Source organism: Strix uralensis, chromosome 23 (genome assembly GCF_047716275.1).
Source record: "Strix uralensis isolate ZFMK-TIS-50842 chromosome 23, bStrUra1, whole genome shotgun sequence".
NCBI lineage: Eukaryota > Metazoa > Chordata > Aves > Strigiformes > Strigidae > Strix > Strix uralensis.
In genome coordinates, this window is record NC_133994.1 from 1,115,243 (window position 1) to 1,139,860 (window position 24,618).

The 24,618-nt window shown below is 50.7% G+C and overlaps 2 protein-coding genes across 2 annotated transcripts in view; one reads left to right on the forward strand and one right to left on the reverse strand.

Annotated features, from left to right (window-relative positions):
• Positions 1–578: 578 nt before the first annotated feature.
• TPRG1L (tumor protein p63 regulated 1 like) lies at positions 579–5,626 on the reverse strand. Its single transcript, XM_074892623.1, has 5 exons — positions 5,398–5,626; positions 5,227–5,318; positions 3,542–3,718; positions 2,766–2,919; positions 579–2,008 (listed from the first exon to the last, which is right to left on the reverse strand). Exons 1-5 carry the CDS (start codon positions 5,605–5,607, stop codon positions 1,814–1,816), a joined length of 828 nt encoding a protein of 275 aa, XP_074748724.1. The 5' UTR covers positions 5,608–5,626; the 3' UTR covers positions 579–1,813.
• Positions 5,627–5,668: 42 nt separating this feature from the next.
• MEGF6 (multiple EGF like domains 6) overlaps positions 5,669–24,618 on the forward strand; it is a gene marked incomplete at its 5' end in the record, with an annotated part of 101,856 nt that continues 82,906 nt past the window's right edge. The window contains 3 exons of the mRNA XM_074893329.1: positions 5,669–5,913; positions 11,377–11,511; positions 15,887–15,996. Coding sequence (XP_074749430.1) covers positions 5,669–5,913; positions 11,377–11,511; positions 15,887–15,996 — 490 coding nt within the window. The remainder of the gene's footprint in view (positions 5,914–11,376; positions 11,512–15,886; positions 15,997–24,618) is intronic.

The window sequence follows — 24,618 nt, forward strand, 5'->3', positions numbered from 1 at the left end:
CTTCTGTATTACCAGAGCTGTGATCGCGGGGCTGTTTATCCCAGCCCAAGGAAACAGTTATTTGCACACAACAGTGTACAGCTTGTATCTGGTCTTGTAAGACAACAGGTTTTTGTGGTGTATGAGAATTAAATGTTGTAGCAGAAGTAGATGAATCAGTAAGACACTTGCTAGCAAATCAGTTGTTAAAGCAAAACAAGTTCTTTGTTCAGAAAGCAAATGAAATCATCTGTAATAATTTTGCTTTTCCAGACTGGGATGTTAACAGGTGACGGTAATTGTGCCTGGCCTACCATAAATTTATTATACTGACTCTTTATGAAAAGGATCATAACTGATACTTGAGAATTATATATTACAGGCAACTGAAATGGGAGCTTTTGACCCAACTATCTGGTGCCAAAGTGGAGTGGCCAGTTCAGCCAGGAAAGAGCCGTGGGACCATCCTTTACCTTGCCCCTGAGTAGCCAGCTGCTGTGTTCTTCGAAGGCAGGGAGCCCACTGGTCAGGAATCTACTGGATGTTTTTAATTCTACTATTAACTTCAGCCTCCACAAAATGAAGAACGAAGAACAAACTGAGTTGAAATTTAACTTTACTGCAAGATTAATGAAAATAGACATCTTAGGAAATGCATTGAGAGAGGCATGCAAACTGCTGCATTCCATCATAAGTTTCCTAAACACACATCTACTTTAAGTTCGAAAAGCACCACAGCAGCACAGCATTCGTTCAGCACTGTAGTTGCATGGATCAGGGCTCTGATAAAACGGCATGTGTAGGTCATACTCGATCGCAAAGCTTGTCAGAGTTGTCAGAGTAACCTCATTTCACTTGTGTCTCTGACGCTGCTTCTGAATTTCATTACTGGACCTCTGTGTGAGATCAGGTGCAAGGATGTGTAATTAAGGTTGACGTTCAGTGCTTCAAATTTTCTGTCTCCACTAAAAAGTTCTGCACTGCTGCTGTCCCAAACTAGAGTATAGATTTAAGCAAAATTGCTTAAGAATATAAATCTAATCAAAATAGAATTGCTATTCAGTTTTATAAATAATAGCTTTGAAGGCAAATGTGTTTGTGAGGCCTTTAGCAATATTCTCTCAAGACTTTTTTCTTGCTGCAGCCATAGAATACATACATAAGAAACTAGGAAGTTAGACTCGGTTCTTAGAGGGAGGTAAAAAGCTAATAAATGTATACTCAGCCATATAGTTCAGTTTACAAATAGCTGACGTGCTTCTGAGCAGACGAAACAGTACAGCTTTAACAACATTTGCTGACTCTGTTTTGCTAAAGAATGACTGACACAGCTTTCAAAATTCTGAACAGGCACTAATCAAAATGCGAAGATTACTGTAATTGTGAACACTAACGCCTCTTTAAACAATACAAATCAATCCCAAGCACATGATGTGATTTGACACCATCTCTAGGGACACAAGTGTAATACAGCACCAACGTTCTACTCTATCTTGGATATTTGTGCGGAGCGTTTGTAGCAGATACCAATCGCACTTAATGAACAGGGACGAACACGTAGTTAGAAATGGAAAATACCACTAAGAACCAGGAAGAGCTGTAAATTAGATACAAACCACGTGAATGACAGTACCTGTGTCTGCTGCAGATTGATCTGACCACAACCAAGGCCCCCCGTGAACCATCAGACCTACGACCACCCCTCTGTTCCCCGAACTTCCTCGCTTTGATTATCGAGTATTCTGCCACACAGCGTGCTCTCCCCAGGAGACCGATATCAAATCACCTTCCCTTGAAAAGATTAAATGGAATGAATTTTAAAATGCAATGAATTTTAAAATCCAATTTTGCCCCTTGTCATGGAGTAGCCAAGCTTGGCCTCGTTGTTGATGAAGGACATCAATCCCAGGTAAGTCTCGATCAGAAGAGGACGCTCCAGCACTAACACGCCGTTAGCCCTCCCTGGCAACGGACACTCCTTGTGGGCTTTCTTCACAGCTTGAATTAGTTGAGTTTTAAAGTTTTCCATCTGAAAGAAAAAAAAAAAAATCATCTTGATGTTTTTCCATGGTTTTAAAAATTGTGAGGCAAACAGCTGCTGCTGTTGAACTGTAAAGGGTGAACACTAAAGCTGTAGTTGTCGTGGATCTCATGTGCCATGATAAACTTTACATTCTGACGCTTAAGCTTAATGTTAACTTCACACCAGGGCACTATTTACATGTAACCACACATGGGCTGGATATGTCAAGATTTATCTAATCTTATCTAATACTGTTTATTTCTGACTAGTTCTCCTGCCCTTATCTCTGATGTGTGAACTTAAATCACTACAGTGTTCTGTTTTTAAGGAAACTTTCAGAGGAAAGCAGCTATGGGGGAAAAAAACCCGAGAACCACCTAAGTGAAGGTTTACAGTTAGCCACTAAACTCTGTTTAATTGGCTGGCAGTCCTAGAGGAAAAGCCAGGCATCGGCCTGCCAGGTAAGCAAGAGTAGGAATAGCACCAAGATCCATTTTCTTCTGGATTTTACAGGATTCTGCACTTCTAGAAGTTTCAGCTTCCCTCTTGTGTAAACCATTTATGGGCAGCTGGCAAAAACTGTCAGTTGGGCTGCCCTGCAGCTCAGAATTTGGGGAGTGGGGAAACGTACCTTACAGCTCTAAGTTCTGTCTCTCTGATTTAACGGCTTCTCTTTAACTGCTCTATCTTTTCAAAATAATGAAGTTGTCTCCAGCCTAGGAGATCAACCAGCCCTCTAGAACAGGAGAGGTGACGTCCTTACTAGGCAAAGGGACGCGACCTTCTCGTCAGCATCTGCCATCGGGTGTTCGGTGAAGGTGACGTACGGGATGTTCGTGGACCACGGGTTCCATCTGTTTATGAAGGAGGCCCGACTTTGCTTGTCCCACTGAATGCGAATGCCGACACCTTCCCGCCTGATGTTGAAGACAGCAGAATCAATATGGTAAGATTTTCAAGTCTCTGAGGCAAGTTTAATTAGAAATGTACAGTCTGAAAAAGACCTACTTAAAACTGGAAGCTGAAACATAAGCTTGATAGTTAGTTTTTCCTCTAGAACAGTAATAGAAGAATTCAGCCCCTGAACTACACAAAGGTCTGTTCTTATAAGCCAAGTGCAAACAGGTTACACTCATCAGACACCCAGGACGCAACCCCTGAGCTGTGTTGCCTGTGATAGCCCGCGTTTACGTATGAGCCGCCACTTACACGCGGCTTCCTAGTCATGCTGAGGTGGTACTACTGCTGCTGCTACTCACTGCATTACAGAATGGGGGTCCACTTCCGCTCCCAAATCTGTTCATCTTATCTCGAAAGCCCTCAAGCAACTTGCTTTTAACATAACTAACAGTCCCAGCACAGCAGCAGCTACTCTGGGGTGGCCTAATGACGCTTCAGTAATTGTGTGTGAAGGGACACCAACGAGAGGAAGAATTCTCCAACTTGGCCAGTGGTCAGTGATGAAGGTTGACAGCTCAAACCATCACAGTAACAATATGAGAATTACAATAACGTTACGGTGTTACTACGGCAACTTGCCTGTTCAGGGATTTAGGTGGGAATTCAAACTCTCCCACAGAGATGGTATCGACTGCGCCGAGGGAAACCCTGGTCACGTGCTGGCACTGCAGGCTGATGAAGTTGTATTTGCAGATCAGGAGGGACCAATCCGTGATAAGAACAAGACGCTCCTTCTCGTTGTTCCAGTGGTCAATTCTGGTGAGATAACGCGACTGAGCTTTAGCAGTTTTGATTGCTGGCTAGAAACACCAGCTTGACAGGTAGAAGAGCCGCTAAGGAGAACAAATCTAAGTCTTGGTAATGCTGTATTTTCCATTACGGCCTTTGCTTTGAATCAGCAAGTCTGATAAGAGGTTGAATGTCACAGCACAGTCATGCTACAACACATGAAAATACTGGGAAAATCAGAGTTTTTCTTGAGAGGTCTTGAGAGAGCTCTAGTGCTGTCTCCTGTTATTCGAGAACAAATGCTACTTAATGGGGCAGACGAGTCTCCAGCAACTCTCCCAGTAAGTGTTTAATACCGCGCTGTTAGCGTGTTGCCGTATTGGCTAAATTAACTGCATTGGTGCACGTTCAGGGGAGAGAAATAGTTTTACTCAACTGTGTGGTCTGACTTAAGTGTTTTCCTCTGTAAGAACAGTCTGTACGTTCAAAAATTAGTTGGTTTCTTTAAATTTCACGAATAAAAGACCTCACCTTTCCCTGAGTTTTGCCAAACCACGTTGTTGAATCATCACAGCTGTAATACTGTTTCATCCTTAGGGCAACCTAAGAGTAGGTCATCTTTTCACTCTTAAGGGTAATGAGCTCAGCTTTTAAACTACCATCTTTGAAATCTGCTACAGCTTATTTTTAGTGTTATCAATTTAATTGCCTTTCCTGTCTATTGTTTCAACAGAGGCACTGACGTAAAGCTGACGAGACCAAAGCCACCCTCGCTGTGTAAAGGTGAGTGCGAAGAGTGGGGCCAGGCCCTGGGCTGGAGCATTCCCGCCGGCCGTGAACCCTCCTCTGCCTCTCCCACCCAACAGACCGAGACCGCCCGTGCCTTCTGCTCGCCCCACGGGCTGCTCGGGGCTTGCCAAGCCGGCCGCGCGTTGTTCCCAAGAAGCAGTGCTGTGCTCCTCTCCCCAGGCCTGATACCGTGCAAATTCCGTCAGCTTCGGGTTGTCTGTCGGTGAGTTACAGAGCCTGTATCTGGGTGCGTGGGCCTGGCTTTTGGTGAAGTAGTTTATGAAGCCACGTTGGTCGCTTTAGCGTACGAATTCTGTATGGTGCTGGATTTTGTAACGAGTTAACTCAGGAGCTTGTACCTGAATCCTGCCCTGGGGTGGGTTATACAGAAACAGCGACACGGTACAGCCACTCTGGGCCCCCTCACAGCGCTGGTCTGAGGCCAGTGCATTGACAGGCACTAATATTTACAAGACATTAATAGAAAAGTGCGTGGCAGAGCGTGGGTGTTTGAAATGTGGATGTGACAGGCCTGGGCCTGGGCCTTGCCTGGCGTCCCACAGCCCTGGGCCTGGGCTGGGGCCTTGCCCGTGGCCTTTGGGGCCTCTCCCCAGGCCCAGGCCTCTGCGGCATCCGGTAGCCCCGGGCCTGGGCTGGCGCCTCGCCCGCGGCCTCTGCGGCCTCTCCCCCCGCCCCAGGCCTCGCCCGCGGCCTCTTCCCCAGCCCGGTCCCGCCGCGGCACTCACTCGGTGAGCAGCCAGACGCTCTGCACCTCCCCGTCCTCGGCGGGCAGCACGACGGCGCGGATCTCGCTGACCGCTTGCTCGATGGTGCCGGGCTACAGACGGGGAGAAGGGAGAGGTTACGGGGGGGTTCGGGGGCCCGGCGCGGCCCGGCCCGGCGCGGCGGGGCCGTACCCGGAACACGAAGTACTGCCGGAGCCGGCCGCCGCGGGTGGCGGTGCGGACGCGGAGCGGCTGCAGCGTGCGGCGGGGCGGGGGCTCGGCGGGGCCCGGCTCGAAGGGCGGCCCGGCCTCCCCCGGTACCAGCAGGGCCGCGGCCCCGGGGCTGCTGCCGGGGCTGCCGCCGGCCGGGCCGCCCTCCTCCGCGTCCCGGAGCTGCAGCATCGCGGCGGGGCCGGGCCGGGCCGGGCGCTCGCCGCCTTCCGGGGCGGGGCGGGCGGTAACCCCGGCGGCCGCCTCCTCCCGCTCGGCTCCGCGCCGGCCCGCGGGGGTGAGGCTGGGACACGCGTGCGCTCACCCCCGCAGCGCCGTGACGGCCCCCCCGGGATGTCCCCGCTGCCCCCCGGGGCCGGGCGAGGCCTGTCCCGGCTCCCCTGTGGGTTTTCTGGCCCGGGGAAGGGACGCGCACGCAGGAAGCGCTGGGCTCTGCCACCATGAACTTACACAAAAGTCCGAGACACCCCCAGAGCGGTGAGATTTGTGGGTCTGCAGCGGCTGGGTAGAGCTACTGTGAAGCAAATCTTGGTCAGATGTACAGAGTCCTTAAATACCATCTGCTCAAAATTTCCTGGTGCAGTGTGGCTGCCGAAGCACAGGGAGGTGACAGAGTGAGGCAGAACCACGAGTTTAGAGCCCTAAAGCCTGTGCCACGTTCAGCATACTTGATAGCAAAGATTAAAAGATGCTGGAGAATGAAAGGCAAGTCAATATTTATATTTCTGTGGTCTCTGGTGTTATCGCAGATATCATCACTAGTTATGGAACTGTATTGTATCTCTGACCACCTTCCAGGGCTGTTTAACCCTGAGCCAGAGGATGACATCTTCAGCTGGCAGTTGTGCTGGGAAGTGGTAGAAAATTGAAAACATATTAAACAGAGTGTGCAGACAGTATGGGGTTTCCGATACCCATCTTTTGCATGGATTCACAACTTCTCTGCAGCCCTTGCTCATGTGAGCCTATTGACACGGGAAGCCTCATCACTTCCTTTAAAGTGTCTTGAGAAGGAATTGTGGAGCAGGTGCTGTGCTCAAAGCTCAGCTCTTTCCACCGGAGCCTCCTCTCCTCCCTGCAGCCAGCCCGGCCTGGAGACTCTCGGTCGGGTGACTCCTGCCTGGGTGGCAGCCAGGGTTGTCACCCAGGACGCAGCGTGGGAACTGTGGCCGGCCTGGGAGCGATCCCTGTCCCGGAGAGGGAACCCCGCTCCGCTCTGCCTGCTCCCGGCCCGTGGGGCTGGAGGGCAGGCTCCCTTCCCTTCCCTTCCCTGCCCTGCCCTGCCCGCGGGCATCTGCTCATGGCTGGGAGCCACGGGTCCCTCGCCATGCCCAGAGCTTTCACCTGGACGTCTTACAAGTCCAGGTACCGTGTATCCAGCGCTGTGTTTGCGAGAGCGGGACCCAAACAGAGGATCAGCGAAGTGCCAGGAAAGCTTCTAGGCAGCAGCAGTAACTTGGCACTGAAAGACTAACCAGGAGCAGTCTTACTGTAAGGAATATCCCAGCTTTTAAAGTCCTGACAGGAGAACGGAGGCCTGAATTTATTGTGTCCTGGAGCTCTCTCCATCATTATAAAACATCTTTGTGTAGTTGCCTTTCTTCTCTAGGAAGAATGAAAGATGTTGTCTTCCCATCTGTTAGGCTTGGCAGATACTTCTAAGTGGGAACATCAGCCCCTCTTACCTGCTTTTTTTCTTTCTGACCTGTATGATTTTTGCAACTGCTGTGACTCTGGAAGGGTTAAAATGTAAAAAGCAGCTGCCTCGGTTTCTTCCAGGAGCTGCCAACTTCTGGGCATGACTCGTGGGTCACTTTAGTCTTGATGTAACGGTTGTTTTGTAGCACCAAAGCATGTGCGTGGCACGGGCACTGAAACTACCCCAACCTGCTTATCCTCCTTCTCCCACAGAAATCAGTATTTGCGGCAGGTGGGGTCTGCCTGGGGCTGCCCCAGGGCAGGGAGCAGTGCCCAGCTGTGGCTTTGGTTCCTTCTTGCCCTTGGTGAGAGTTTGCTGGCAGGTTCTTGAGGGGGGGAGAGTTTTTGTGCAGCATCTCTGCTCTGCTCTCCTCTTCTTAGCAGTGAACCCTCTGAGAATTAGGCTCGGGCATGTCTCTCTGCTTTCTCGTTTCGCCAGGGCCCAGCGGACTGTCACCCAGCTTCAGCCAAATCCTTATCAACGCCTCTTTTTGTGCTGATTCCCCGCGTCGTAGGGAGTTTGGTGGGAAAAAGCAGACAGCAATTTAATCTTGTTGCCCAACTCCCTCTTTGCCCAGCGTATTCCCCCACCACCCTGGGAACTGGTCGTTTAACAGTGCTCTAGCAGCCGAGGGCAGGTGGGATGTGTCCCTGTCCATTTTACGTGCGCAGCAGGATTTCCTTGGGCAGTGATCAATTTGTTATCTGTTAGAGTGCGTAGGAAAGATTAAATCTCTGTGGGATATTTTTAGAGCTGCTGGGAAAGGGATTTTGGGTGGTGTGCACTGAGTTGGCCTTGGGTAGTGCAAAAGAGCTGTCTTTGGAGAAACAAACCTGAATCGTTTCTGCTACTGTTCTGCAGGGTTTCCCCCCTCCTCTCCTCGGGGCTGGACACAGCTGGTGGGAGGGATTTCTGACTGTCAGCAAGAAAAGAAACAAGAGAGCATGTGAGGGAAAGGAGCTAGACCTGGGAAAGGCAGGGGGAAAGTTCCGTTGCTCCCTTGAAACGCAGGGAAGCTGCTCTCAGTGTGTGTGTGCAGGAGTTACTCACTCCCCTCTCCGGGGGACGGGGTGGGGACTGCAGCAGCAGGGTGCCTTCACCTATGCAGATGGGGTAAAGGAGCACTCTGCCTGCTTTGGGGAAAGCCCCCTGGGAGGTGGGCTTCTCGGCGCAGGAGAGCAGCCCTCCTTTTTCCTTTCCCTCGCCGAGTGCTGATTTTTATCTTGCCTTGTGAAGTGGATCGTGACTCCGAGTTAACTAAACCCACATGGGGCTTCGCTGCTGGACAGAACCCAGGTCTTGTGAGCCCCAGGGTCTTTGGGCTTTGTCGGGAAGCAAATGCCAGAAGGAAAAGTCACTTCAGTGCATTCCACTACGAGCAAAGGAGCATAAGAAGCCAGGTTTGGTTTTGGGGAAAACCCAGCGACAATCTGCACTGTAATCATTTCCCATGGACTGAAGAAACTTGCTGAACTGAACCCGTACGGGAGGAAGCGTCTCAGAATGATAAATCTGCCCTCCCCGTGCAGGAATTCCCGTGTGCTCCAACAGCATTGTGCTTTGTGAGAGAGAGACACCGGCAAGCTGGGAGCAGGAGGCAGCCAGGAGCGTGCTCCGGTGAGGAACAGGAACTCACACGTCGTGCTTGAGAAGGGGGTGAGGTTTTCTAGGCACCCGCTGGATGCACCTTGGGAGGGAGAGAGGAGCTGTTGCGATGGAGTTTCATGCGGTGGCACTGTCACTCATCCTTGCATTGAGAATGTCTTCTCTTGCTTCTGGGAGCAAACTTCAGCCCCATATGTAAGTAGCAAGAAAAAAGTACAGGGGTGTTTTCATAGGGCAGGGAACTGTACAGCAGAAGCTAAATACAGTATTTTAAAATCAAGGGTGAAAGGAAGAGCAGAGGGAGTGAAGGGGAGGGAGGGCTGCTCTGTGTTTCTTTATCTAGTACCAGATGTACATAAAGAGGAATAAAAATTTGAAAATCGGGATAGTCCTTGCTTGTGGGAGGTAAGTCACTGTTTTTAACTGAAACGTTGCTGTTGTGTGAGCGCAAGGGGTGATCGCTGGGCAGAGTTTGACCTGTCTCCGCAGACCCGCTATTTTTATTGCACTTTGCGTATCTTTCTCACTGCGTGTTTCCCCCTTTTGCTGTTACTCCAGCAGCACGCAGTCCGTTCTTTTTAATTCAATTTTACAGTTGCAGTTTGGTGTTAATCGTTTGGCTCTTTTGGAAAACTTCCTTGCAAATTTGGTCTCCTGCCAGAAGATGATCTCTCGGTGCAGGGGATTGCTCTAATTCTTTTTGTAAATGAGCCCAGTGTTGCCTGGTGTGTGAACTCCAAGCTCCTCTCCCTGGTGTTTTGAACTTGTTGATTGAAAAGGGGTCCTTTTCAGCAGATAAAGGTTTTTCAGGAAGATGCCTTTTCTCCCTGTGTCAGATTTTGTGCTCCTGCCTTGACAAGTACTTTTAGGAGTTCTGGGATGAGACACTAGCCACGAGACGCGTGCCAGCGTGTCAGAGAGGAGACAACGCCAGCGCCTGGGCAGTGCTGTCACTTCCCACAAGGCACTGTCACAGACACAGCCACTCTTTGGGGCACACAAGAACCTTTCTTCGCTGTAAGAAATGACACCAGACTGGTGCTGCCGCCAACCTTGTTCTTGTGGTTCCTTTCAGCCCTGGGTTTGGAGGCGCGGGCAGCTCGGAGCGAGGCGCCCACAGGCTGCCAGCGGCAGGGAAATGCTGCTCCGCATCGCCTCACGGCTCTCTGCCTACGCAGACGCTCTCGAAAGAAAACGGCGTCTCTGGCCATCGCCATTAGCGCCGGGGACTGTTGTACTGGTGAAGTGATGTGTGCGGAGCTTTGCGAGCCAAACGGCTCGGCAGTGGCCACATGCGGGGATGACGAGAGGAGATTTTCAAGCAGAGCTGGAGGGGGAAGGAAACATGCCATTAATCCCACAGGCACTGCCAGGCTGGCTGTAACCACCGTGTAATTGAACGTCCTGGAGCAGTCAGATGCCAGCTGCAATCTCTATGCTTCACCACGTCCAAATTATTTCGTTTAACTTCTTTTATAGAAAGTATTTTTGTGAAAACACTCGGTCCCTTTTGAAGACTTGGAAGCAACAGAAGCACTCCCAAATAATGAACGGCTCATAGCTTATTAAGTCAGGGGCGACTGTTTCCCTCTTCATTCTTAGTTAAAATTACTGACTCATATTTGATGAGAGTTTGGATTAGAAAAGAAATAAAGTGCAAATGGCATTTTCCTTATTTTCTTGCTCACTGGATTATATAGGTTCACTTTGTTTACTGGAATTAGTCTTGCAGCCCTTACCTCTGAATGAGTGAGAAAGTGTCTGAGACAGCAAACTGAGTTCTGATTTAAAGCAGTATCAATAACATGATGTATCATTTCTAGTGGCAGCATAATTTTTTTTCCCAAACACTGTCAGAAGACACAGATATCATTGGTGTTTGCAATGACAATAGTCAGGGAAGTAATCCCCTAGGTGCAAAGAAAGCATATGTGTCCTCCGTTAACTGAGAGTGGACGGAATGGACAAACAGAGAAGTTATTGTGCCGCCATATCGTGTAGGCTGCTGCCTCTTTTCTGATCCATCCTCTCTGTTTTAAGGCTAAAAACTAGCCTTAATGTATCAGTGGAGAAAAAACTGCTGCATTTTTCAAGTGGGCTGTAGAGCGTCCCAGGACCTAGGGGTACGAAACGTCAGCAGCTTCCCAACCTCACTGAGGTTTGCGATGTTGCAGTGTTATAAAACCATATTGCTTTAGATTTCTGTTACCGTATCGGGCTGCAGATCTTCGAGGCGAGGGTTTGGGACAGAGCAGGCTTCCTGTGTCTGGCTCCGACTCGCAGCACGGGATTACTCAACATGTCCTCTCTGTGTGGCCATTTTCCATCTATAAATACGGGTTTGCGCTGTTCACCCTGTAGTTCTCCAGTCTTTAACCTAAAAACTCCAAGAGTTTTTAGGGGAGGGGAATAGGTCGCATTTGACAACCGCTTGTGGCTGGCCAACCTGGCAGATTTCTTTTCCCTGCGCCGGTTTAATTAAACGAGGAGGGAACTCCTGTGTATTGCATGAGATCTTCCCGCTCTGCCAGTAAGGAAATGGAGTTGCCCCGAGCTGGCGCCCGTCTGAGAGGTGGAAGTGCCGCGCTCCTGGCAGCACGTGCAGACCCCCCTACCCCTCTGTTTCTCTGTCCCAGGCCGAACGTCTGCGTGGAGCAGGAGCTGGCGATCGTGGGGCAGCGGCAGCCGTGCGTCCAGGCCTTCACCCGCACCCTCAAGGTGTGGAAGCAGGACTGCGGAGGACGGCGGTGGTGCGTGGGCTACGAGCGCAGGTACGTGTCCTTCCTTCGCCCCTTGCACGATGATAATTGATTCCTTCTCACCAGCAGTGGCGGGGACGAGAGCTTGGTGCTCACTTTGTGTCTGTGAGGGGAGAGCCTGTCGCGCCGACAGTGGCTGCGCAGCTCCAGGCTCTGGGCACAGGAGGGGAGGGCTGGGAACAGCCCCACATGTGCCCATCCTGCTGCCCGGGCTGTGGGCTGATACGGGAAACGGCCTCGGCAGCTTCCTGGTGCCTTCCGAGGAGTCTTAGTGACCAGGAAACATGCTGTGGCTCCTTGGTCCCCACCCAGCACCTGGTACCTGGCCTTCGGCCGTCTGGCTTTAGGGTGATGGAGCAGTTCAGTTGGGGGTTGATGTAAAGGGAGAGCCTCGTGCAGACAGAGATGGCTCTGAACCCACAAATTCACTGTAAAGAGTAGAGCTATTTTATTAGACATTTTTCTTGGCTAAAACTATGAGCGATCTGCAAACCCTTTGTGTGTCTAGCTGGAGGGGTTTCTGACCCTGCCTGGCATCTCTGTGGCGCTAAGAGTTTTTAAGCTGTTAAGGAATTCCCAACAAGAAGATACATCACTCTTGTTCTAGAGCTTTGTGGTTGTGGTGAGCCGTTTGCACCCTTCTGACAGTGTATTACGTCTGTTTGCCGTGATCGTGCCACACCAATGCGATGCCTCAATCACATCCTGTGCATTGCTCCTGGATCTTTAGACATCTTGGCCTCAAAGCAGAGACATCTCAACGCCTCTGTAGTTTTACAGAGCTGAAGGTGGTAGCTGGGTCCAAGCGAGGTTTATTGCGCATGGTCTAAAAATATAGAATAAAAGTGGCCATGGTGCAAGCGCTGCTCTGTGAGGCCGGCGGCTGCTGTGGCGGTGGCCAGAGGCTTCGCTGCCGGCCCCTCGGTTCCTCTGGCCCCGGGAGCAGGACCGTGCTCGGGCCCACGGCAGAAGGGGGTCACAGCTCAGCGGAGTTCTGCTCGCGCGTGCGAGGAAGGAGTTTGAATGTGCTCTGAGCAGAGAACGGATGCGGTTGTTCCACGAGTCGTAGTATCCCTTGAGCCATTGACTGGGCTTTGCTGGGAGCCGGGAGACCAGGCAAGGAGGGGTTGCAGAGGGAGGGCTCCGAACTTGTGCAATGGTGCAAATAGTGAACTTTTCTTACTGACACAGCAGCCAAACTACAGCGTGCCCAATCTTCTGTGCTCCACCTGCTTTTCCGGCCTCATTAGGCAGTTACAAGCCTTTACAAAATAATAATGATAATAGTAGTTTCAAAGAAGCATCTTGGACTAGAGACAGCTTTTAAGTCTTGACTTCAGGAATTCCTCCTAAGCTGTAATTGCCAGTAATTATCTTGGTGATGATATCTGTGTAGTGGTAATAAAGGAGCAAACAGAGTCCGTCTTTTGACCGTGTTTTAAGAGAGGACTTTGAAATGCTAGGTGCCCTGTCTGCCTCTACTTCAAAGGCTGAAAACTCTTCAGACCCAGCTGTCCCTTTCGTTCTTTAATGCAGGTTTTTGACATTGTAAATCAAGGAATTGAAATGAAGAAACTTTCTGTCGTGCTTTGTTGTAACCATCAGAACAGCCTAGTGCCAGCACTCAGTTCCTGATGAAAATAGGTGAAGCCTAGAGGTGCTGTGAGGGATTTCACCCAAGGAATTTTAGAAGCAAGACAGTAAAAGGACTTATCAGCAGAACTTTCCTCAGGCAAGATTTTGTCCCATATCCCCTCACTCTAAGCTGTGTAGCAGCAAGCTTATGCCAATAGATAGGAGATCTCCTGCCAAGCTCCTGTGCTGAGCAATCGAGGGCGGCGGAGCGCGTGGTTTTGGCGTTCCCAGGGATGCTGCGCAGCCTCCCTCTCGCCCGCTGGAGCTGCTCCAGTTGGACCCGGCTCTGGCAGCATGGGGCTCAGGGAGCACATTAACAGCCCCAGGATCTGACACATGCAGGGCTGGCCTGAAATCGGCCTCGGTGCCGTTGAGGTCGCGGACATGGCTGGGAGAATCCAGCCCCTGCCCATCCTTCCCGGTGCAGTGCTCAGGGCTGCTGCCGAGCCCGCCCTGCCTGCGAGGGGCTGCTGACGGCAGGGCTGGACCACACATCACTGACCCGCAGTTTTAGAAGCATTAACTAATTTTCTAAAATTCCTGGGCATGCCTGCGGCACTGCAGATACTGCCACAGCCCCATCACTTTGCCTGAACTCCAAGTGCAGTTTAGGGGGGGTGGGCAGGGGAAGGACGGTGGGCTGGCACAGGCAGGGGACAAGGTGCTCGTCTGCTGAGTTTGTACATTCCAAAACCAGTAGCATTTCTTTTTATAAGACTTGTATCTGTGCCTAGAGTACTGGATTTGCAACATTTCCCAAAAATCAGAAGGAACTTTGCTCCGCAACCCCAGGCCGCGGGCCCCGCTCAGCGTCTGCTCCTCAGCAGATGAACTGAGCATACTCTGGGCTGGGCTTCTCGTCAGTCCTGCTATCATGATGCTTTTGCTGCTGGTTGTGTAACTTTCCTGAGTTAGGTAAGGACAGGAGGTACCTTTGCTCAGCCCTCGGTAACAAAACAGAGGGGCTGGAAATGGATTTTCCAGCAGCAGGGCACAGCAGGGTTTTTAAGCCTGGGTTCCATTAGTTCTGGCTCGTTCAACATTTTCTGTGCCAGGGACTCCTTAAATACAAAAGAAAACAGAAACATTGAAGATACTTTATCTCCTATGTGGTTCTTTCCAGTCTGCAGCACCCAGATATCCACAGGCAGCTGAGGCTGTCAAAATATTTGCATCTCCTTGAGAACCCACTTGGGCTGACTCAAGGATCTGAAGTGTCGGGTAGAGCCCCCTGAGGCTCATGGAGATGAGGTTGTTCAAGGTGCTGATGGGAGCAGAAGGGAGTCCAGGATTAGTCCTGAGCTGTCCTACGTTACTATTTCTTAGAATACCTTTTCCTCCCCATTTCTGAGCTTACACAGGGCAGAAGGAAGAGGCCGTGCAGTCCTTCTCATTCCGGATGAAGAGGACAGCGTTTTCCAGAGCAGCCCATGCAGCAAACGTTTGTGTTAGCAGCACCCGCACCCATCGTGGGTGCCCGGGGCTGGGCTGGGACATAACTCTTGATACCGAGAGGATCCAGATGGATCTGCGCCTGATTGCTGGCTGTTCTGGTGCCTGAGTGACTGCAAATTGCTTTCTCAGCTGCTTCTGGAACACGAGCATTTCCTTCATAATTTGTTAACAGCTCGTACAAAAAAATTGGTATCTGCTTTTATTTTTCTCAGCTGTGCTTCCATATGCTGGTTGGCACAGAAGAGTAGCCGAAGGTTTCCTTCAGGGGAATTAATGGTTCACCGTTATTTAGGGGCTTTTGTAGAAACAGTCAGACAAAATCAAACAACTAGACTGAGTTAGGATAAATATTTTCAGTGGACATGTACAACACATCTGCTCTGCCAAATATTTGTTGTTGTTTGTCCGATTTGCTTTGGTGGAGCAGTTTCATGTTCTGCCAAAGGAGCTTTTTAAAAATCGGCTTCAAAAGTTTTATCTGTGTTTCGATTTTCACATATACACAACATCAGATTTCCAGGAAAGAAGTGTCGCTTTTATTTATTTATGCTTCAGATCAATCCCTGCTTGACTACCCCCCCGCCTCCCACCCTGGAGTAACTGGTGGGGGTTGTTAAAGGGACCTTCAGCTTCCCCCCGCGCACAGCATCCCCTGCCAGAGCTTCGGGTGCTGTGTGGGGCTGGAGAGGGCTGCTGGCTGTTTCAGGAAGACGGGAGAGATGTGGACACGCGTGGGGCACGGCTGCGCTGGCTGCACCAGGAGAGCCAGGAGGAGAACCAAGGAGGCGAAAGCCCTTTCCATCAGGGAATCGGTTCTGCCAGCCTGACCCACAGAAGCCTTGCTGTTTAAAATGCAACTGCGTGGAGCTTTTTGAGTAGCTTGATATTCCCATCAGGATTCTCATGATTTTTTTTTTCGCTCACCAGCCCCTCGAGACACCTGCTTGTGCTCACTGAAGCTGGACTGAAATACCTGTTGTTCTTAAAATTTAAACTACTTTTGTTAACAGGTAGTTTAGGAGAGGAGCTCAGAGGTGTGAAATAGTTCAGAAAAGGGGAAAAGAGAGGGAGATGTTGTGAGGACCTGGACACTCATCTCTGGTGTTCCCAATTAGAGTAAATTAGGAAGTATTTTCTTAGCATCAACAATCATTGCTAGACCAGGTGGAAAAAAATGTCAGCACGTTTGAAAACCCAGTCCCTCCTTTTATTTACATCCACAGTTACCGCTTCTGTTCTTCCCCGTTTCCTCGTTCAGCAGGAATTAACGTTGTCGGGGGGTTTTGCTGTGTTTCAGAACTGCGTATCACACTGGCTACCGACAGACGTACAGGGTGCGACACCAGCCCGCTTACAGGTGCTGCCCGGGCTGGGCCCAGCGCGGGGGGGACGCCGGCTGCCTCCACCGTAAGTGTCGCGCTCTGCCGAGAGGTTCTCTGTTTGCTGCTGCCACTGATGGCTTTTCGGCCAAGGCTGCTCATTTCAAGTCCTGTGCCTGCAGTGAATGCTATAAAAATGTCTTTAAAAAGAACTGGGGTTTTTTTGTTGTTTGCTTCTGTTTTTTTATTTTTATTTATTTTAGCTGTGTGTCAGAAGGATTTTTCTCTGCCTTCCCAGGAAGCGCTCTGTGTTGCTTTCCGTTTTTGGAGAATTTCCTCCTCACAGCGTGAAAGGGTTTTCAGAGTCACATTCATTTCTCGAGTTGCCAAATGCTGCTCGAGGTTTACAATCAAGCCCAAACTGGTGTTTCAAATGGTGCCGTTGGCAGAAGCTCTGGAGAGCTGTAATCCAAGCCCGGAGCGGACTTTTCATTATGAAAGCCAGTAATTGCTGTCTGTGTGATTGAACGTGCCGGTGGTGTCTGATTTGGTCTTACTCAGCGTCCGTGAGAGCGGCTTCCCTGGAAGAGGCGGCCTCTGGGACACGGGGCTCCCAGGGACAGGGAATTTTGGCTGCCAGCGCATGGTCTCTTGCCAGAGTGTGGTCCCTGGCTGGTCTCTGCTCCTCACCCCAAGCTGCGGCCGAGAGCAGGGCTCATCATCCACTTAGGTGTGAAGGGACGCGACCCCTCAACTCCTTTGCGTCTAGATCTGTTCTTGTTAAGACTTGCTGAGCTTGAGAACCCCTGCCAGAGGCTCAAGATCTCTGCAGTCCTCCCCATCGTCCTTTAGCCCAAGGGTGAGCATTTGGGTGCAGGACTGGTGGGATCCAGCAAGGGATGTCGCAGCGTGGGCCTCAGCAGGCTGCCAGCGTGGTGAAGTGATGGCACTCGTCAGGTTTGAAGCGGAGACCCAGAACTTGAGACTTTTGGATCCTGTGGCTTCACTCCCCTTCTGTGTTTGCTCCAGTGTAATTCTCTGCAAAATGGGCATGGAAGTATCTACTTCCCAGCTGTGCAGGGAAGCTGCAATATGTATTCAGATTTGCACGTGACTCAGGCTGGGGATGTGCAAATATTAGTATATAAGAAGATTTTATGCTGTTATTGCAGAAGACAGAGGCAGCTTTATCCTCGTGGGCCCCAGATTCCTGCCTCCCCCCCCAGGCTGCTCTGCTTGACATGGAGGCAGATGCTGCGTAGCTCCCGGCTCCTTCCCCTGAACACCTCCAGCTGGGGAAATATTTAACTTTAAACTTTGCTTTCAGGATGTTGAGAGCAAAGTAAAACCTTCTCTTGAATCAAACAAAGGTTTATCTGAGCATATGAGTAGAAATAAATGTCACCATCACTCTCCCTGTGATATATTATTAATTCTCTGCCTCGTTGCATAATGGAGCTCTGATCTTTTCCGAATTAGTCTTTGGAGGTGCACCCCTACCCTTGCCACAGAAAAGCAGCTTTCGTTTTAAGTACTAGGCAGGCGAACCAACAAAGCATCTGGGCTCTGGCCTGCCTCGCCATCAAGGGGATGAAAGCAAACCGTGTCCAACGCCTTTGTAAAGGCGATTTTGGCTGTAATTGACCTACAATATAGGAAAATGTCTCCCGCAGCCAGTCATCTTTTGTTCTGCAAAGAGGCTGCATATACCTTCCGTGCGCTTTGATGCTTGAGCAAAGGTTTGGAGGAAAAAAGAAGGTGTGTCTAGCAACCAGTCTTTATTCTTCCTGTTCAAAAGCCTGCAACACAGGAGAGCAGCCTCACTGTGACAGAGGAAACGCCGTGGGTGCCGAATAACCCACTGTCAGCGAGCAGATAGTAACCTCAGATGAACTCAGAAAAGTGCGTTTTGTAATGATTTTTCCTGCTGAGGAAGTGAGTAATTCCATCCAGGAAGGAAGCAGAGGAAAGGAAATAAAACTGCTCAGGGCGTGCTCTTACCTCATCATCCTCATCATCAGGCCCATACTCTGAGGCTGGGTGATGGTCGTCACCAGGCTGCTCCCTGCAGCCAGTCTGGAATAAAAAAGAGAGGGAGGTCCAGCTCTTTTGGAGACAAAATACTTTGACTCTCCCTATTAATGTCAGACTTGCTGCTGATGTGACGGGCAAGCTGTTGGTGTTTATTTTCTTGTCACGCAGACGCCAGTAGTTCCTCTTGCTCTGTTTTAAATGGGTCTTGTTTACATGTTTTCTGTGTATTATTCCCAAGAGTAGGAAAGTCAGTAGATATTATACGCTGAAGAACAGTTTACAAAGTCCTTGCTTTTCCCTTGCTTCCACCCATTAACCTTTAAGTTTCAAAGTGAGGATGTGGGTGGCATGATCAGTTAAATGGTGTTTTAGCAGGAAGGACACAAGATGCAACTGAGGGCAGCAATGGGCTGCAAACCCCCTGCTCGGGTGCTGCTCAGCTGTCCTGCGTTCGGCTAACCCTGAGGGCTCAAAGCACCTTCAGTAATATTCCTGTGATAGGCAGCTTGTGTGTTTTACCAGCTCCCAGGGACAGCCAGCCCTGGCGCTCTGCAAAAGCGGAATGGCACCAACTCCAAAAATTCAGCAGAAATTGCTGCCAAGCTGCCGGTGGAGTTTTGAGGTGGATCGTGGCCTTTGGCCAGTGAGCAACTTGGATGAGATATATGTGCTGCTTCAGGGAGGATCGTGGCTGGCTTAAAACCACTTCACTAGAAATTTTGTCATGGCAGGAAGAAGAAAATAGGATGTAAGAGCACTGCTGGCGTGACAGCGTGGAACTGCTGTTCGTGGCAGAGAGGATTCAGATTCCAGGGTCAGATGTTGCCCTGCTCATACCTGGCATAAGCTCGCAAGGAAGCGTGTGTTGGATTTCCAAGGGCTTTTCTGGAGCTCACATTCTAACATCTTTATGTCGGTATTAGATTTCTTGTAAGTCTTTTTAATACTCTTGTGATGCTGAAAATATAAATGTTCCACCTTCCATGTTACACATTCACCAGGAGACGTGTGTTTCTGACGTGTGGGGCTTTGTCTCCATTCAGCCATTCAGACCTGGTTGAATACGATTAGCTTTGAAACCAGGACTGTGCTGTAAGCTTGAGTTTCTGGGACAGAAAAAGTGGGTATTCAAATATCTCCAGTGCTATGTGCACAACAGGGAGCTCATCTCTGTGGGTGAACCTTCCAGAAGGTTGCTCGGGGTAGGAACACAAGTTACGTTGCTCTGTGAATCATCTTCTGCATCCCCTGAGAGCAGCAGCAGACCAGCCACTGCATTACGTGGCTGAAGGGTGGCAGGGGGACTCCGCCTCCCCATTTCCAGCCCCCGCCGCAGCTGGTGCCGCTTGGGCAGCAGCTGGACGAGCATCCTGCGGGCTGGGCCGAGGCGAATGGGGTGGCTCTGCCTGGCTTGGGTGGGATGGCTGCTGCCCTGAGCTGGGAGTTTCTGTCCTGCTCCCCAGACGGTCCTGGGGAATGCTTCTGGTTTCTGTGTAACTAAATCCTCATCCTGAGTTGCTCCCAGCTGTTGGTTTACAGGGGTGTGATGACTTTTCCTGCTGGTGGCCTTGACCTTAGTATGAGCATGTGCTTCTGGACCAGAAGAGGGTGTTGGAAGGACTGGCGGGGAAATGAGTCAGTAAATATTAGTGAACTGCTGAGGCAGGGAAACACAGCCAGGGCGTTCTGTATGTTAGAGGATTTTCTGGTTTGTATATGGCAGTCGCGAGGCAGCCTGCGCTCGCTGGCGTAGCTCTGCTGAAGGCAGCGAGGCTGTGCCAGAGCGTGTCAACAGGGTCTGTGGCCCTTCCTATCTGTCGTCAGAGATCCCTGATCGTGTTCCAGGAGTACAGCGGCGGGCAGGGCCATCATTGCTGACAGCTGAATTAGAGCTGTTGGACACGGTGTGGTGGAATGACTCCAGTAAGGACGCCTTATCTTGCGCTCCCTTGGAGGCTGGCATCTCTTCACTTTGCTCCAAATACTGGACTGTTCATCACTTTACCTTAAAAATAAAAAAAACCCCAACTCATGTGATGTTTTATTAGGGGAAATTCTCACCACTGTAGACTTGCGTGTAGCCAGCCAAGGCCAGCTGCTTTCTTCTTGCTTGAAGATGACACAGTCTGGCATTTCATGGCGATGTTAAATAGCGTTGTGGAATGGGAGGTCCCAGCACCGTTGTGGGTTCCAGTTCAGCCGAGTTCTCCGGGCTCGCAGAGCCTGCGCTGGTGCCTGGAAGAAGAGAGCTTGTCCCGCTGCAGCCTCCCTGCTGAGCGCGCTCGCTGTTTGCCTAGGTTGTCTGTAGCCAAAAAAGAGCATTTTACTTCTTTTCCCAAAATGCAGGTTTGTGTCTCGAAGCACTTACGGGTGAGAAAATGACTGCGAGGACAGTACTGAGTGACTGGGAGTGCGTGGGCTCTGCTGGGAGCAAATAACTTGGAAAGAGATGGAAAATTTCATAGAAACACCCTATAAAACGGCGCTGAAGCCGAGCGACCTGAAGACTAATGGCTCCACAGAGATCTCACGGGCCTCAAAGAATATTTGATGTCTTTGTTCCGCTCCCACTGACCCCGCTGATTTGAAATCGTGAGAGCTGTGCTTGCTCATGACACCCCCCAGAGCTGTCAGGTCTCCCCTTGGGAAGGCCGGGTGCCCAGTCCCTGCTTTGTGTCCTGTCTCTTCTGCTGATAGCAGAAGTGTGAGGGCTTATTGCGTTGCCATCGCGCTGTCTCGGACCATTCAGCCGCTCAGTCCCCTTTGGGAAGGAAAAAGGTCAGAAGTCAAGACACCCTTTGCATTTTTAGCATGGCATCAGGTTCTTTCCCTGCCCAATTACTGATAGATGGACTTTTAGAATAAGCTTCTCAGTTTCAAGTGGCCCCTGAGATGCTACTTAAATTCCACATGGGTTCAATAACACAGTTAAAGCCCTTGGTGATTAGGACGAGGGGCCTGCATGTCTGGTAATCTCCGTGATCTCTGCTTTCAGCTCAAGATGTTGAAAAGCTGAGTCCCACCAAGTCTGCAGCTCTTGATCTTCACAGAGGAGCTGGAGTTCAGCCACAGACATGTCTGTGCTCTTGAGCCAGCTCCTGCCACCTTCAGAAATGACACGATGAGGCAGGAAGGCACCAAGGAGAGCAATAAGTATGGAAGAGGCTAAAGGGGAGACCATTCCTAGGAGATCTAGAACTGGTGACCTTGTCACGCTTGCAGTGTTGCCTGTGAACGCAGGCTCTTTGCTCAGGCGAGGAGGGCAGCGAGGCCGGGTACCCGGGGTCCTGCCCGGGACTGCGGCTGGGGAGGGAGCGAGCAGGGCTCTGCTGCGGAGTGGGATGGGAACACCCGAGTCAGCGGAGGAAACGGAACAGCCGTGTGAGCACAGCCTGGCCATGAAGGGGTTCAGCCCCTGGCCAGAGAGCTGCTGCTGCCCGGCAGCCTCCCCTGTGGGCGGTTTGTTGTTCTGGTGCCTCCCTGGAGCTGCTGCAGGAGCTCAGCTTGAGCTGCTGGTCAAAAGCTTCCATCACCGTCCCTCGTTGTCTTTAACTTGAGTTTTTATCCAGCCTGTGTTAGGGTCGTCAGGTAGAGGTGTAGAGCCTGGCTCTAGGTAAAGAAGAATTAATGCCTGTTTGATGAGGAGATGGGAGGAAGTGTCAGAGTCAGACACCATGAAAACCCCTTGAGCATCCCTAACGGGCTGAATAGAAGGCAGCTGAATTTTAATCCTCATTAAAAGAGAAATTTTTATTAGTCACAAATGGCCTATTAAAAGGCTCCAGAGGGAGTTACCCTGCACTGAACCACATTTCTTCCTGCCAGCTCTGCTCAGCTTCAGCACATCACCCAGCGAGCGAGGAAGGAGCGCTCAGCAGGGCCGGCTGCAGCAGCCACGCTCGGCTCACTCCACGGGTACGGCTGAGCCTGGCTTGCCGGTGAGCCTGGCTTGATGATGAGTCTGCATGGGCAGGCATGCACAGGCATGCAGGAGCCGCAGGGCCGGCCTCGGGGGGAGCGGCTCCATGATTTGTGATACAGGTTGGAAGCCTCGGCAGGAAATGTGTTCAGTTAACAATTTAGTTTCCCTGTTAGGCCGGCTTTCCTTTGTACATCACCTCTTGGCTCCTGGAGGCTCATTGTTTTGTCAGCTGAAAGGCTTTGACTGAACTTCTGAACCTTTTGCCTGGGATCAAGCCTCGTATTGGTTAAACTCCTAACACACGCTCCGCTGGGAGACCAGCTTTGCCCACGCAGAGGTCGGCTGTGTTGTACTTCAGTGAGCCCGCGCGCTGTAGAGGAAATGCTTTTCTCCATCACTCTTCCTTTTAAATCAGTCTCTTGTCTCTGACTTCCCAAGAATCCCTCCTTGCTAAGTCCTCGCTAAAGACATTGGTACCTTTCAAGCAGAAGAAGGTGATGTTTTCCGTAACTTATCCTTTCTTTCCTGTTTCCCAGAACAGTGTCGTTACCTTTTCCTGAGTTTCATTGCCTTAAATTCTGTCTCTCTGAATTAGGAGCTAGCTTGCAGAGGGCCTGGAAAGCACAGGGGAGGGAGCCCCGCAGGCCCCTTGGCCCCACCGGGCTGGGAAGTGGGTTGTTATGATTTCCACTCCCTATGTGCCAGCCTGAAGCCCAGAGCAGGGAATTGTCCAGCTCATTCAGGAAATCTGGGGCACAGCCAAGAATAACACCCCTGTCTTCTAATCCCTGATTTGTGTCGCTGCAATCGCTTCTAAGATTTTCCATTGTTGTGCTTTGGGTCTCACTAAACTCCCCCCTGAGGGTTGAGCACCGCTGGTGGAGCCAGGCTGAGCTTTACTGGGACCCTGCCTAAAGTCTGGCTTTTAGGTGATCAAGGAGAAGGATTTGGGGAAAACCAAACCACCTTATTATGCAATTTGGCCACTCAGTCAGTTCTAATAGGGTTGAGGCCCGAAGGAAAGGGAGAAAGCAGAAGACACTTCTCACAAGACTAGAACTAGCGAAAACTTCAGGCTGCAGCCCTAGAAAATCTTGGCACGCACCTGGAGATGGGGAGTTGGAAGGAAACACTGCCTGCCCCGAGCTCCTTCTGCCCTGCCCCGTGGGAGGACACGCACGGGGAAGCGTTTGCGATCACGGGCAGCACATGGCGCGGCTGAGGGGCGCGGGGTGCTGGCCAAAGGCTTTCCCAGGTTCCCATGTCCTGCATCAGCAGGCCAGCACGGGATTGATCTGGGATCGCTGTGGTCCCCAGGGATACGTGGCTATGAAAAGTGCCTAAAACGTTAGATGAGAAGATAACTGCCTTTCTGCAACAACATTTCATCGCTGTTTCATTAGTCTGGGTAGGTGAGTATTTGGACTTCAATGCTACCTTTGTCTTACTCAAGAATCTTTTTTTTTGGAGGGGGGATTTGAAAAATCATCAGATCCTTAAAAGAGCCAACACTGAGGCTTAAGTATTTCAGCTCTAGTGCATCTAAGGTGCAAAGTTTGGGGAGTTCGGGTCTCGGTGAGAATGAGAGTTGGAACGAGCTGGAGTTCTCACTCTGGCTGGCGAGCTGGAGCTGGTCAGCTGCAGGGGAGCTGCTGTGTCTGCCAGCCGGGCCTAAAGCCAGGGCGCTCCGGCGGCTGTATTGTAAAAGAAGTGAGAGAGCAAACATCCTTACAGTAGGTACGGGGCTCTGCCTAGTAAGAGCGTGTGCTTTGATAGCAAACGTGCCAATTTGCCAAATTTTATTCACCTAAACCGCCACAAAACCTTCTTCATCACCGCAGACTAGGCGGGAGGCGTCGTGTGAGACAGTATCGAGATCTAGCACAGAGGAGAAATGAGGCAGTCAGCTGTGTTTCTGTAGGAAAAACCAGACCCGCTATTTGATCTATGGAGGATTCAATGGCAGGAGAATAGTGGGAAACTTAGTAACGTGGTCGTTAGCTTTCCACGTAGAGTGGGCTGTAACCGATCGCGTTGTGATAAATTCTGTAAATACCTGACAACGTAGCGCCCAGGCCTTGGCCACCACCAGGGTTTGCCCCAGTGATTTCACTTCCACCGAGCCCCAAAGCAACATGCTGATTTGTCCCTCCCCAAACTGTCGTCAGGAGGCAGAGCGTGCCAGGCAGCTTCACACGAGTTGTCGCTGAACTTTGTGCAGCTGATGGGACCTGTCAGCGTTCAGGAGTCTTGAGGACACGAGTCTGCGCTGCGCTAACTGCATCGGCATCGCGACTCAGCAGAGAGGAGGCTGGAGGGGAGGGTGGGGAGAGAAAAGGGACCTGCCTTTACTGCCCAGGTAATCCCTTTTGATTATAGGGGATGCCAGGACCACCAAAACACGCCTCTGGTTAGTGCAGACCTGTAATCAGGAGGGAAGGATTGTTTTCAGGCGGGGCAAGCTGACACCCACAAGCTTGGGGTTTCTTCTGTGCAGGTAGTACCGGCTCTTTCCCATCTCTGATTTTGCACGTATGTCTTAAAGTTCCAAATTATCTTTGAGAATGTGTTGGTAACGTTGCAAATTTATCTTATTGTGTGCACAAAATGTCCTGCCAATGTGCCCAAAAAATGCAAACGCTTTCTTGCACTGTTTCCATCTGTGATTCCTTTTTTTTTTTTTCTGAATGCACAATTGGTGTTTTGGAGCAGGCACGGAATATTTCATGCCAAGTATTTGGAGCCAGATTTGAA

What these genes read in the sequence shown, in the direction of transcription:
- TPRG1L (XM_074892623.1), bottom strand. Translation starts at nt 5,607, where the DNA reads ATGCTGCAGCTCCGGGACGCGGAGGAGGGCGGCCCGGCCGGCGGCAGC. An exon ending in AGCGTCTGGCTGCTCACCGA is followed by an intron (nt 3,719 to 5,226) that starts GTGAGTGCCGCG and finishes TTATCTCACCAG; the next exon opens with AATTGACCACTGGAACAACG. An exon ending in CCACCTAAATCCCTGAACAG is followed by an intron (nt 2,920 to 3,541) that starts GCAAGTTGCCGT and finishes CTTCAACATCAG; the next exon opens with GCGGGAAGGTGTCGGCATTC.